The sequence below is a fragment of the Martes martes genome, assembly GCF_963455335.1.
Source record: "Martes martes genome assembly, chromosome: 6".
In the NCBI taxonomy this organism is placed as follows: Eukaryota; Metazoa; Chordata; class Mammalia; order Carnivora; family Mustelidae; genus Martes; species Martes martes.
In genome coordinates this window covers 101713532-101728014 of record NC_137893.1, presented here as the reverse complement: position 1 = coordinate 101728014, position 14483 = coordinate 101713532, and the positions used below count along the sequence as shown (strand labels likewise).

At 40.6% G+C, this 14483-nt stretch overlaps 1 protein-coding gene across 2 annotated transcripts in view; it reads left to right on the top strand.

Moving 5' to 3' along the window:
* Positions 1-14483, top strand: part of DST (dystonin) — a gene marked incomplete at its 5' end in the record, with an annotated part of 401175 nt that overhangs the window by 35273 nt on the left and 351419 nt on the right. Inside the window, one exon of one of the 2 annotated variants that reach the window (XM_080806481.1) lies at positions 1239-1866. The exons of the other annotated variant lie outside the window; for it this stretch is intronic. Within the exon in view, the coding sequence (XP_080662607.1) occupies positions 1776-1866 (91 nt within the window). Of the gene's footprint in view, positions 1-1238; positions 1867-14483 lie in introns of those variants that run through there. 2 annotated transcript variants of the gene reach the window in all.

Here is a 14483-nt window from a genome sequence, read left to right as displayed (position 1 = left end):
CTCAAGTAAGTTTTTTTCCAGGAGTGTACAGTTTTTTAGGAGTACTCATCCCCATCTAAGAATTAATGAAAAATGGTCCGGATTCACAACATTGAAAGGGGAAAAAAAACTCATCAAGGACAAAAGGTCAGTGCATATGAAAGGAAGAAATAGGGAGGGAAGATGTGGGCAAAAGGTGAAGCTGTCAAGTCAGATGGTCAATAACGCATTGATTTATCTATTAATAATTATAGCTAACATGTATAAAGCCACAAACTTATAAGGTAGGCACTATTAACCCCATTTTACTGATGAAGAGAGGCCAGAGAGGGTAAGTAACTTGGCCATGTCACACAGTTAGTAAGGAGGCAGGATGCTGACTTCAGTCAGTACTCTTAAACACATCTATTTACCCGTTTGAGTACCAAATGGTTCTTGGATCCTTAAAACTCACCACTTTAGTATATGACATTCCAAAGTTAAGGGAATTGTGTCCATTTTGTTAAAATTCAGAAGATACCAGTACTGTGTGGAATGAATAATGGGTAAAGAGAAGGAGGGAGGGGACAAAGTAATCTGGCGGCACTGAGAACGAACCGGCTGTGGCCGCCTCCCAGGAGCGCAGCGGCAGATGCTCGGGCCGGCTCTGGGGGGCGGAAGGGAGGGACTGAGGGCTGGTCTGCCGGGCGCGCAGGCGCAGTGGCTTCCAGGCTGTCAGGCCCTGACGCGCAGGGCCACCTGCAGAGGCCGCGCCGCCCCGCCCCCGGGATGTGCCCTGGGAAGGCACCCTGGTCCCTCCCCGCCCCGTGCGGCAGTGAGTGACCTGAGTCCCTCCGTGCCATAAGCTGGGTCGAAGAGTATTTTCCACTCCTGCTCCTGTCATCCCTTCCCGGGGGAGACCTCCGACTGGTCAACCCATTTGGTGGGGGGAGGTGGGGTGCGGGGGGGCTGCTGCGCTCGTCGGTGACCGAGATCTGCGGCTTTGTTTCCCAGGCACCTGTTGTGGGTCCCAAATAGAAACCTCACCCTTGGGGATCCGGGCCGGCCGGCCAGTGTCCGGGGGTGGGCGTGCTTGGCTGCGAGATCGTCCCGGGTGGGCGGGCCGGAGAGGGGGCCCCGGGGCGCCCGGCCCTGCCTGGGGAGGGAGGGGCCGAGCCGCGCCAGGGTCGGAGCCGAGCCAGCCGGGGCGCTGACCGCCGCGCTTGCCCCCTCCCTTCCGCCCTCCGCCCTCCCCCCTCCCTCTCTCCGGGGGCGCGGGCGAGTGTCTGCGGCGCGGCGGCCAGGAAATGCCGCAGATGCGCCGCGCAGCATCCCGGGCGGAGGCAGCGCGCCCGTCCTCCGGCACCGCCGCCGCGGCCTCAGCCGGGCCCACAGCAGGCGCCCAGCGCAGGGACAGGGTGACGGCCGTGCTGCCCGCAGAGGGTCCCGGCGCCCGCCACCCTTCGCCCGTCACCACTGGGCTCCAATCTCCTCCGCGTGGCGTGGCGCTGCTTGTCGCCGCCCCCGGGCTCGCCGAGATTTGCTGCTGCTGAAACCTGAGAGGGACTCTGGCTCCCCGGAGCGGCGGCCCAGCACCCGCAGCCCGCCAGGGGGCCTGGGCGTTTCCTCTGCGGGCTCCGGCGCCCACCGCCCCCTCGCGCCCCTGGCTCTGCGTCTCCGGCTTCAGCGCTCTCCCCCAGCCCGCCGCTCCTTCCGCCTTTCCAGTTCTCAAGGCTGCGTCTTGCTGACTACGATACTCTCCGGGGTTAGGAGGGGGAAAGGGGAATTGGCCAGTCATCGCTTAGATAAACTTCGGTATGGCGGGGTACCTCTCGCCAGCTGCTTACCTGTACGTGGAGGAGCAGGAGTACCTCCAGGCCTACGAGGATGTCCTGGAGAGGTACAAAGGTATGTGGTTCCCCGGGCTCTGGCGGCGGGGCTTAGCACGCACCAGCCCGGTAACCGTTATCTTTGCTTAACCAGAGCCACTACTGCTTGGGCACAGGTAAACAGGTGTCTGGGCCAGTCTTGGGAATGGACCAGGGTTTTTTGGATGGGATTTAGTGACCTCAACTCAGAGAGAGTGGTGGGGGTGGGCGATGGTCCGGAGACGCCCTTGGATAGGCTGTGGAGTGGGGGGAAGGGGTTTGGGTTTCAAGCACATTGCATTTTCTCTCCCTTGTAGAAGCTCTTAAGTACTATGAATAATCATAATTCTTCCTGGGGGGGTGGCTACCGGTTAATTCTCCACGGGATTACTAAGGCATTGCTGCTCTTGCTTTGCATGGGGTGTTGGTTAACCCTACAAAAAAAGGTTCTTGGGTTCTTAAATTTAAAAAAAAAAAAAGGTTCTTGGGTTTCACCACTGAGAGCATCACCAAATCATTTTTCTTAGAACGATTTTATTTGAAAAAAGTTTGTGGTTTGTGAGTATATACCTATTCTTATGTTTCATAAAAATTACTTGATTGTGTGATGGATGAAAGCCTTAAGTCAGTGAGTCTGTTGTAAATTTAAATGTAAAGCAGTATATTTTGAGATGCTTTTCTGCCTATTCTTTATGTTTGGGAAATCCTGTGCCAACCTGATAAATTTTTTATATTTTCGTATTGTTTACTTTGACTTTATAGTTAAATATAGTGCTGGACAAAGTGCATCGTCTCATCTTAAAGAGTCTTTTTGTCTCTGGAAATCATTTTTCAGTGTGTACAGACAAGAGACACAGTAAGGAGACCAAAACACTCCCCACCCAGGACTACTCACGGACCCTTAATATATTAATAGTGAAGAGTGGCCTGATTCATAGCTTGGATTCAGAGGGTTTTGTATCTTTCGAATATTTGCTTTGGTCTTAAGAAACTGTATCTGCAAATTGAATGGAGGGTTATATGGTTAAAAATGGCATGCATTGCTAGTTTTCTATTAGCAGAAAGTAGAAATATAAAATCCTGAATTGAACAACTAAATTCCAAATTTCCAAAACGCTCACAGTCTACCCAGAAATGTATTTTATCTCTTTCTAGAACATGTTTTGTTATTGACATTCTTTTAATCCATGTTGAATTTGTAAACAGCACAATCAGAATTCCTTTGTGCCAAGACTCTATTGTGTATAACACTGCCACTGAGCAAGTGCATTGATATTTTAGGCTAAAGCACATCAGTAGCATTTATGTGTGCGTGTGTAATACACTCGTGTTTATTTCTGTCTTTACATTTTAAAATAAGGTTTTTAATCAGTTTTCTCCAGAACGTGAAGAATGAAAAATATTGCAATACAGATTAGCAAACCTTATTGAAGACTACACACCTGTGCTGTTTAAAATCCAAAAGCAAAAAAGTCGAAGTTTTTTCATACTTTTGAAAAAAATTACTGCTATGAATTTTTGTTTCATCAAGTTTTACCTCAGTGATGTATGGGTGATTTCAGGTGACTTTGAAAACGATAATTGTTGCTTTGACTTGTCTTGAGGAAGCAAGCATTCTTTAAAAGCTTGTTTCTATTTGCCTTTGGAAATAAAAGGAAAAGATCCGAAGGCCATTGCATTTCTCACTACACTTCGTTTTAATTATAGCCTAATGATCATCATTGCAGTTAAATATACACTTTCAAACCTACAGTCCCAAATTTCACTGAAAAAGCGAGCAATGTTACCTTCATTTTCTTTGTGGTCTTAAAATGCTTAGGTCATCAGTTTGTACTTGGCTTTATAGATGTCCTATGTTTCATTTAGTTTTGGAAAGGAAAGTAGGAGTATTGGCCAGTGTATTATACGTAAAGCTGGGGACCTGGAAAACTCATTGTTTCCCAGTGTGTTTTGAAGCCAGTTATGATTTCCCATCAGTATCCAATACGATGACTTCACTATAGTGCTTATTAACCGTGATGACTTGCTATGGGGGCTGATCTAATCAGGAAAGAATTGTAGGCTTTGAATAGGGAGTGTCAGTTCACTAAACTTTCAAAGCACAGTCGCTCATTTTCTGAAATCATGCATTGTTCAAACATTTCACATTCCCATTTGAACTTAAGAGAGGTTATTTGGATTTTTATTTCTGACAAAGTTCCTTGGTTACAGAATGAGTTTGGATTCAGCTAGAGTATTATCAGGTTGCCAAGTTATCATATGCCCCAGCTGTTGAATAGTGTAAGTGGTGGAGTCAGCTGGAACAAATTCAAAATTTGTCTGTTGTCAGAAACGTAGAATTATAATAATCTATACTGTCAGCAGTTATGAGTATTGGATTTAGAAGCTGAGAGTTTTGTTAGGCTTAGTCCTCAGATGGCCTGTGCGAGGACTTACAACCCAGTCCTTTGTAGAAAACTGAGTAGTACCAAGTTAGTGAGCCCCAATTATTTATGATGTGGTCTGTTCTTGTGTCTTGCTTTGGTCCTTTACTTCTGAGTGAAAATAGGCGTTCGATGAATTAGAATAACACAGAAAGAGCTGTTTGCTGCAGAGAAGAGTGCAGTGCTCTGATTCATATTGTAGTTCTCTTGCTTATAAGATATACTCATAGCCGGAATATTCAGGATATCTGATTAAAAAAACATCACATTGCTTCAGCTAATAGCACAGTCAGGGTGAATAAAGGCATTTATTAACAAATAAGACATATTTACTTATTGTTTATGCTAGAAACTGCCCATGTCAGTGGCTTTCTTTTATATATATTAGATTATCCAGTGTATTTACTATGTAATATGAAACATGTTTAGCTTAGCATAAAGGACAGAATGATCCCTCTTGTTTTTTTTTGGAGGGGGGCAGTATAAGGAAACTCACCTGTATACTGTTATCTTAATTAATTATACATTTTTATATTATTAATATTAGCTCTCACTTGAATCTGAAATTCTGCTATTTAATTCTGTCATTGGAAGATTTAATTTTCTCAACACTTTTTGAAAAGGTTGTTAAGTGTGAAAATGACATCATTAATGTGAACCCAATAAATTTTATTTTATACATTTTAGCCTAATTTAGAAAGAAGGTAAATTATTTCAGCCCCCCAAATTGGGTCTTTTCCTATTGGTCTGGAAATTAAGCAGTTGTCCCCAGACAGCTGTAAAAAATGTTTCACTATCATTCTCTGTGAAAGGTGAGTGGCAGATTTTTTACTTATCTAGAACATCACTGAAAAATCCTCTTTGATTATTTAGAAAGAAAGGCCAAAAAAATTTTTTTTTTTGCTTGTTTGTTTTCCATGGAAACTTTGAGTAATTGCTTTAATCCCTTCTCTCAGGCTATGTAATTCTGCCTATGTGCTTGGTGACTGAAGGGACTGAGAACCACTACACCTGTAGTTTTCATCTTCACTTCAGTTTTATGGCCTGCATAGATGTGTGGTTGGAAAAAATCCTGTCATTTTGCTGTGTGAGCCGACTCTGGTGCCATTTGGATTGAAAGTTGAAGTGTAAAGTTTTCTGGAACTTCCCCCGCTTCATACTGTGTAGTCTTGGAAGATCTTGCTCAGTGGTTTTCACTTGGCTTTCAGGATTCTACAAAAACTTGATTTCAGATTTCATCTGCTCATGCTCTGCTCATGGCTTAATGTACTAGTCAGTTGTGTAATAAGTGAGCTTTATCTGTGTGGCATCATGATAGCACTATAGTGCAGCAAGTTATAACAGCATTCGTTTGGGCTTTTTCTTTTAACAAATGAAGTGGGCTTAATCTGGTAATGAGTATTTGGTTATTTGTAACAGAAAACAGATGATGGTGTTTCTTTGTCTCAGGTACTGAGAAGCTGTGGTAGGCAGGTAGGCAGACCAGGGTTGCAGGGTACTTCTATTTGCCAGTGGGACCCGAACTGCTGTATTGCTGTTTAGCTGATTCTCGTGGCCGCTCAGCCACTGAGATGTCTTTCTCTCATCACAAGATGGCTGTTCCTTTTCCAGCCATTGTGTCTTACTTCAAGATGGAAGAAGGAGAATTGCAGGGGTGCCTGAGTGGCTCCGTTGGTTAAGTATCCAACTCTTGATTTCAGCTCAGATCATGATCTCAGGGATGTGGGATGGAGTCCCGCCTGGTGCTCTGCACTGAGAGTGGAATCTGCCTGTTTTTCTCCCTCTGCTCCCCTCCCCCCCATAAATAAATAAATAGATAAATAAAATCTTTATTATTATTAAGTTTTAATATTTAATTTATTTATTTGACAGAGAGAGACACAGTGAGAGAGGGAACATAAGCAGGAGGAGTGGAAGAAGGAGAAGCAGGCTTCCCACAGAGCAGGGAGGACTATGTGGGGCTCCAGCCCGGGACCCTGGGATCATGACCTGAGCTGAAGACAGATGCTTAATGACTGAGCCACCCAGGAGCCCCAGTAAATAAAATATTAAAAAAAAGAGAGAGAGAGAGAAGAAGGAGAATTACAAGGACAAAGGACAGAAGGTGAAAACTAGTTGAGTTAGCCTCCTTTTAAAGAGGTTTTTTAGAAGCCCACTTAGCAACTCTTGCTAATATCTCATTGGCCAGAACTGTTAAAGGGGCCACTGCTGTCTGCATAGCAGCTAGGAACATTTGAACAGGGTTGAAGTTCTGTTGGTTAAAGAGTCAGGCAAAATGGTTATTTGCAACCAGCAGTGTCTAGCACACAGAGGGTAAAGTATCTGCCCTGAAAGTAGAAGGTTTGGACACGTATTAACATCCCTAACACAGTATATTTGACTTTGCCAAAGTGTAAGAGAATATCTGAAAGATCCATGGAAATCTATGAGGATTTTCAAAATGACACAGTTGGATGTTTTATAATGTTACACCATGGGTTTAAAAGTAATTTCTTCCCAAATAATTAGGATTTAAATTGGCCAAAGAATTTACTTGTTGATTCATACTGTAAGGAACACATATCAGTCTAGGAATGTAAGCAGTTATGAGATATTGTTAGCGAATTTAACTTTGAACCCAAAGAGCAGACTGATGCTTCTTTAGTTTCTTTTGTTCTGACTTAGACTTTTGTAGTTATCTCAACATTTATTTGCTCAGGGACTTTAAAAAAGCTTTATGCTTTTGAAAATTTTTTATTTGAGCAATTTGGAGGCTCTTATTATCTGGCTCAGTAACGATTGTAGGCAATAAATGACATGGAAGGAGAGGCAGTGGGAACTATTTATTGTTCTATGGTTATTCTGTAGTCAGGCAAAGAAACGTCTGTGTTTTTGTGTTTGGGTCATGTGAGCCCAGGAGCCTGGCTCTTTGGGGAGCTGGACTGTTTGCCCAAAGTGTCTTCATGAAATTGGAGCCTGTAAAAACATCCGAAACTATAGAGGTGACAAAAAGATGGAGTATCCAGGTTGTCATGTGTTCCTTTCTGTTTTAGTTCCACAACTAAGTATAAAAACGTATAAGATATCTGGCTGTCTATGTCTGATGAAAATATTAAGTGAGAAGATTCGTAGTTTAGAATGTTTAGTCTTTCTTATTCATTACAAAGAAAGTCGGGTGGTTCTATTACGTGGGACTTTTCTGTCTATAATGGCTTTTGAAAAAGAAAGACTTTGGTGTCCATTTCTCAGCTCTTACTAAGTTAGGGATCAAGGCTACCTGTTTCCAAAGAGGAATTTCAGGCAGGTATCTGCTGATGTACATCATTATTTCTGTTAGAGATCAAATAAGGATTTTATTTATTTTTTGGTTTATTTCCTTAATGCAATCTTATTTGCTATTATTTTTCAACCTATTCTTAGTCACTTTCGGAAGAGGAAGCAAATAATCCTGCTTGGTTTGGGTGTTGGGTAAAGTTATGTACTTGGGGTCAAATGGGATTTTACCCTGTGAGAAGGTGAAGGTCCCAGGGAGGAAAGCTTGAGAGAAGAGACTAGTGTGACTGTACCATTTCATTAGCATAACCAGAGAATCCAGTTTGAGTGTTTGGCTAAAGTGCATAGTAAGTTTTAGAGATGGCAGTGCATAGAGGTTGTAGGAAGATGGAAATGGGTAAATATGGAGGATAATGTTGGACCAGATGGAAAAGGGCATTGAATGAGGATCAAGTTTGGGCTTTATTCTGTAGGTAGGGAAGGGACCCCTGACGATCTTCAGTGGGGTGTTACCAAAGAAAATAGTGTTTAGAGAGATAACTCTGGTAAAGGTATGGAGTACTGAGTGGAGAGGAGGATTCAGGAAGCAGGGAGACAGGTTAAGAGGCCATTGTAAAATTATGGTGCTTGGAATAGAAAGCTGATTCAGGAGAAATGGTAGAAATTGACAAGATGGCTAATTGGTTGGTTTTGAGTGTGCGACAGGAAGGGGTGCAGTGACTTCCATTGTTGAAGTTATATTGAAGAAGTTTGAAGTATTTTCTTCTTAATTTGTGTAAAAAAATTTGTAGTGTGTTCATTAGAAAATGTTTTTGAAATAAATTTTTAATGTTAACAATTATTAAACCTTCTTTGGCAATGAAATGGAGTGAATGCTGTTTTGCTTGACGTTGGAAATACAGCAAGTAGTATGACCTAGAAAACTAGAATATTCTAGTTAATGTAGGGCTCCTTAAGTAATAGCTTATCAACCTTATTGGGAATCCTGAACTGGATTTGTAGTTTCTTAGAGCAGAGAATTTGTTTTCTTTAAGCAAATAAAATTACTAGTTTAAGGTCCTTTGTAGAAGGAACTGTAAATGATTAAAAAACAAATCTTTCAGGGGCGCCTGGGTGGCTCAGTGGGTTAAAGCCTCTGCCTTGGGCTCAGGTCATGATCCCAGGGTCCTGGGATCGAGCCCCGCATCGGGCTCTCTGCTCAGCGGGGAGCCTGCTTCCTCCCCTCTCTCTCTCTGCCTGCCTCTCTGCCTACTTGTGATCTATGTCTGTCACATAAAGAAAAAAAAAAAAAACTTAAAAAAAAAACCAAATCTTTCAGTATATTTCAGTAATTTTTTTCATTTGCCTCTTTTTTTTCCCTACATAAACTTGAGATTTGTAAAGTCAGTTTTGTTTGGTATATAAGAAGTTCAGTGGTTATATGATCAGGTAAGTTCTAAGCCATCTTTGTTTATGGGTTCAGCTTTTATACACCTACTTATATACTGGACAGTGCTGGGTATTGCGAATGAATTATGTATGTATCATTTCTAACCCACAAAACTCTTTATCTTGGCTACAACTACTACCATTTTAGTAATATGAAAATTGAATCTTAGAGAAATTAATTTTCCTGAGATCATATAGCTATAAGTGGTGTCTGTGGCATTTGAACAGAAAGTGTATATTTGACATAAACTATATGTAATTTTTTGACATAAACTATATATGTTGAATTTTGTTATACTGACTGGTAAATGTTGCAGAAATTGCTTTTATGAATATTTTTTATTAGGATTATGATTTTTGATTAATATGACTGCTTGAGATGTGTTAAATGGATTCATGAAATTAAAATTAATAGTTTAAAAATGTATAGGGATTTATTTCAATTCAAGTGTTAAATAGACTTTGGAGCTTGAACTTTTATATCTTAGCTGGAGTATAAATTCTAATTATTAGATATCCATGAAAGGAAAATAAAATTTTAGTGTGAACATTTTCAGTGTGTATTTTGGTTGAGGAGTTTTTGAAAAGAATTAAGTTTTGTAAATGTCACCAGTGAATGTGGCCACTTTGATACATGCCTGAAATGTTTCCTGGAAAGAATCGTCAAAGGGAATTGACAAAGTCCTGATTTTTCTCTAGTGGGTGAAAATATTTCTCAGTGAATCCTGGTATTAAAGTCATTATACAAAGATACTATTGTCCCAGTGAATTAAAACATGCCCTTATTTTCAGTGTCAGAGTTCCCCATCTGGCCATGCCAGTGTAACAATTTGTATTCTTAATTCTTGGTATGAAATGCTACTATTTGGCACCTTATTTTACTACCTTTATTAAGCCAGTGAGGTATGATGCATCAGGTCGACCTCACTGGGTGCATGATGGTGGGACAGAGTAATGCATAGGAAGTATTTTGAGCAGTAGAGATTACATGGACCATCAGTGAATGAGACCCAAGAACTCAAATCCTCTGGCTCCTCTTAGGCCAGTAGTCTTTTTTATTTTTACTTTTTTGAGTGAATAGACTATGAGAGTAGTTTTAGGTTCATAGAAAATTGGGCAGAAAGTACAGAGTTCCCATATACTCTCTCCCCTCCCTTCACAGTTTCCCCTTTTGATCTTGCATTGGTGTGGTATGTTTGTTATAATTGATAAACCAATATTGATATTTTTTATTAACTCATATCCATAGTTTACATTAGGGTTCACTGTGTTGTACAATTCTATGGGATTTGACAAATGCATATATCATGGGTTTACCATTATAGTATCATACAGAATTGTTTCTCTGCCTCCAAATCCTCTGCATTCTACCTCTTCATCCCCTACAACCCCTGAACCTCTGGCAACCACTGTTCTTTTTACTGTCTCCATAGTTTTGCCTTTTCCAGAATGTTATATAGTTGGAATCATATCGTTTGCAGCCTTTTCACACTGGATTCTTTCACTTGATAATAGACATTTAAGGTTCCCCTGGGTCCCTTCATGGCTTCATAGCTCATTTCTTTTTATTGCTGAATAATATTCCGTTGTTTGGATGTACCACATTCTGTTTATCCACTCATCTATTGAAGGACATCTTGTTTGCATTCAGTTTTTTCAGTTATGAATATAACTGCTATAAACAGTTGTGTGCAAGGTTTTGTATGGACATACGTTTCCAACTCATTTGGGTAAATATCTAGGAGTACAACTGTTGGATCATATGGTAAGGCTTTGTTTATCTTGTAGTAAACTGCTGAACTGTCTTCCAAAGTGGCTGTACCATTTTGCATTCCCCCCAGTGATGAGTGAGAGTGGTGCATGAGAATGATGCATCCTCATGAGCAGTGGGTATTGGCAGTGTTTTGGATTTTAATCATTTTAATAGGTGTGTAGTGTAACAACATGACGTGGAACATCTTTTTATATGCTTATTTGCCATCTGTATCTCTCTTTTGGTGGGGTGTCTATGCAGATCTTTTGGCCACATTTTTAAAATTAATTAATTTATTTGAGACAGACTGAGAGAATGTGATCAGGGAGGGGCAGATGGAGAGGGAGAGGGGGAGAATATCAAGCAGATTGTCCACTGAGCACAGAGCCCAACACGGGGCTCGATCCCACAACGCTGAGATCATGACCTGAGCGGAAACAAGAATTGGACACTTAAATAGCGGAGCCACCCAGGCGCCCATTGCCCACTTTTTAACTGGATTGTTTGTTTTCTTATTGTTGAGTTTTACGAATTCTTTGTATGTTTCAGGTAATAGTTTTTTATCAGATATGGGTTTTGCAAATGGTTAATTTTTTATACTGGTACCTCCTTTTGACACTTTTAAACCATTGCATATTACGTTATTTAAATAAGGCCCTGATTATTATTTTTATTTTTTAAAGATTTTATCCATTTATTTGACAGAGAGAGAGATCACAAGTAGGCAGAGAGGCAGTCAGAGAGAGAGAGAGAAGCAGGCTCCCCGCTGAGCAGAGAGCCTGAGGCGGGGCTCGATTCCAGGACCCTGAAACCATGACCTGAGCCAAAGGCAGAGGCTTAACCCACTGAGCCACCCAGGCGCCCCAAGGCCCTGATTATTTTCTTTCATCTGGTCATACTGTTTTTAAGTACTTTGTTTTGGGTACATGCATTGACTCTTACAGCTGCTTCATGGGATTGCACACGGTAGCTCGGGGTTCAGCTCTCTGACAGTTTGCTTAGTCTCTCTGCGTGTGCCGCTGCTGCGATTCAGGGATCCAGCTCCTTGGCAGCTATGATGCCTTATAGCACTTGAGTCTAAAATTAGTCGAACTATTCTATTTTAAGGATAAACTGAAATTAGTAGTCCATGTCCTGCAAAACATGTGAAAGTTAAACTCTTAAGATATTGGATTACTTACTTAAAATGTAATCAGAAGTAGGGTTAGCTAGCTAGTTGTTGGTTTTAATCTTTTTTAAAGTGAGTTTTGTTATGGCAGTTTGATTATGGCCTGGGTATGATGGTATATGTATATAATATCTAAGAACATAAAGTTTTATTTTTGTCTCTTAGACTGAAAACAGTGCTTTTACCAAAGTGATCATGTTTGAGTTTTAAAATCACATGAGTTAAGAGGGAGAACAAGGTTACCTGATTTTTCCTTCAGCTCATTTTAGAAGAGCCACACACACTGAACATTTATGAATGCTGGAATACCACTGACTACCTTTGCTAGGGGAAAGAAGGTGAATGATGAAAGTATTTGGTGGTTCCGTCTGTGATCTACATAACAGAAACTAGAAAATATTGAAAATAGTAGGAAAAAAAAACTGAGTGAAGTTCAGAGTTTGATTTTGTATACAGTGTGGATTTTATAATCCCTATTAAGTGAGGGCTTATGGTTATAAAGGTATTTGCAATAGACTTTATCTTTAAGGCAATCTCAGAAACATTAACAATTTAGCTACTATATATAATTTGTAGTCTTTATATTTTTTCTTTGAAAAATTTTGGAGAGAGGGAAGGAAGGATTGAAGAATTTTAAGTTACAGAAAGCAAAATGCAAGGATACTGTGCTTTCCTTGTGGAAAAACAGATGTACTTAACTTAGTCTCCATCATTTTCCATTTAGAACACTATGTAGAAATTTAAATTTGGCCTCAGTAGAATTAAAGTAATAAATAGAATGAAAATACTTTTGTTATTAACATTTCTTTGAAAACATTCAAGCTGCATTGTTTCCAGCCTCATATTTCTAATCAGGAATTAATTGATTCCATGCTTGAAGTGAACAAATCACCATTAACATACAGTCTCCCCCATCTTCATCACATTTTCTCATCAGTGTATGCCTAGAAGAACTGGGAAGGCATGATACGCTTGGGGCCAGGAGAAATTGGAAATGACCAAATTGGAATATGTGGTTGAATTCTAAATATTTATTTATGTTTAAAGATTTTATTTATTTATTTGAGAGAGAGAGAGAGAGAGCATGAGCCGGGGCGGGGCTGGGGGTGGAGGTGCGGTGGTGAGAGCAAAGGGAGAACCAGGCTTCGCGCTGAGCAGGGAGGCAGACTTGGGGCTCAAACCCAGGACCCTGAGACCATGACCTGATCTGAAGGCAGCCGCTTCACTGAGCCACCCAGGAGCCCCTAATTCTAAATATGATTAAAAAACGTGCAGAGGAACTAGGACCTGATTAAAAAACGTGCAGAGGGGGCACCTGGGTGGCTCAGTGGGTTAAGCCTCTGCCTTCGGCTCAGGTCATGATCTCAGGGTCCTGGGATGGAGCCCCACATCGGGCTCTCTGCTCAGCCGGGAGCCTGCTTCCCCCTCTGTCTCTGCCTGCCTCTCTGCCTACTTGTGATCTCTCTCTCTGTCAAATAAATAAATAAAATCTTTAAAAAAAAAAAAAAAACGTGCAGAGGAACTAGGACCTGCAGAAGGAAGAGGAACATAGAGCTATAAGACTATAGCCTCCCAAAGAGCACAGTTTGATGAAGAAGGTGGACCAGCTCTACTCATTATAAGTAGTGCCACAAAAGAGGAGGATCTGAGCATCCAAGGGTTTTATTAGCAGGGTGTGGGCTATTTGAAGGAAAGCAGAATTTCAATAGGGGTGTTTATAAGTGGGGTGGATGGTGTCAGCAGAGGGTTTTCTTTGCTTTACCATCTCATCTGAGCAATATGACCACAGGTTTCATCACTCTGCATTGTAGGGAAAGTATTATCATACTGATTTAATCAGTACTTTAATGTTAACCAGACAAATTTCATTTTTAGGATAGCCACTGAATATATTCTGGGATTGGTAGATGTTCATATTTTGGTTTACCTTTTATTTAATGTAAGTTTAGGCTATCTGTAATCCATAAACTTTTTGTTTAACATGGTTTTGGGCTGTGCAGAATCCATAAACTTTAGTGAGAAATTCTATTGCTGCCTGTTGAGAATTTAGTTACTTGAGGGAAAACTTCCGTTACCCTATATTTCCATTGTTAATAGAAACAGCTTTTAAAATTACAGGGTTTAACATTTCAACAGAAGAACTATCCTATTGACTAAAGGTGTAATTTCTGTAGTACTCAGTGGAAAAGGAAGAACTGTGTAAGTACTTGGGGGAATGTGAATGAAAAATTTGACACAAACTCACTAACATTTTTGGAAAATAAAGAAATGTGCAAAATATGAATAAAAAATAATAGGTAATTCTGTTATCCAAATATTTAATCTTCAGACATATTTCCTTATCCTTTTCCATTTCTCTTTTTTCCTTAATACAGAACATTTAAAAATTTGGGTCACTGTAAAGTTCTGTATCCTGCTTGTTCATTTAATATATCATGGCATGTTCTAATGCCATTAAATATTACTTCAAAACATTTTTAATGATTGATGCATGTATTCCATTGTGTAGTGGAATAAACAATGTCATGAAACCTTTTAACCAGTTTTGTAGCCTGGTGGGTGTTGGTGAATATTATTACACTGATATCTTTTGATGTTACAAACTTAAGAAATAAAAGTTTTCAAGATAAGAA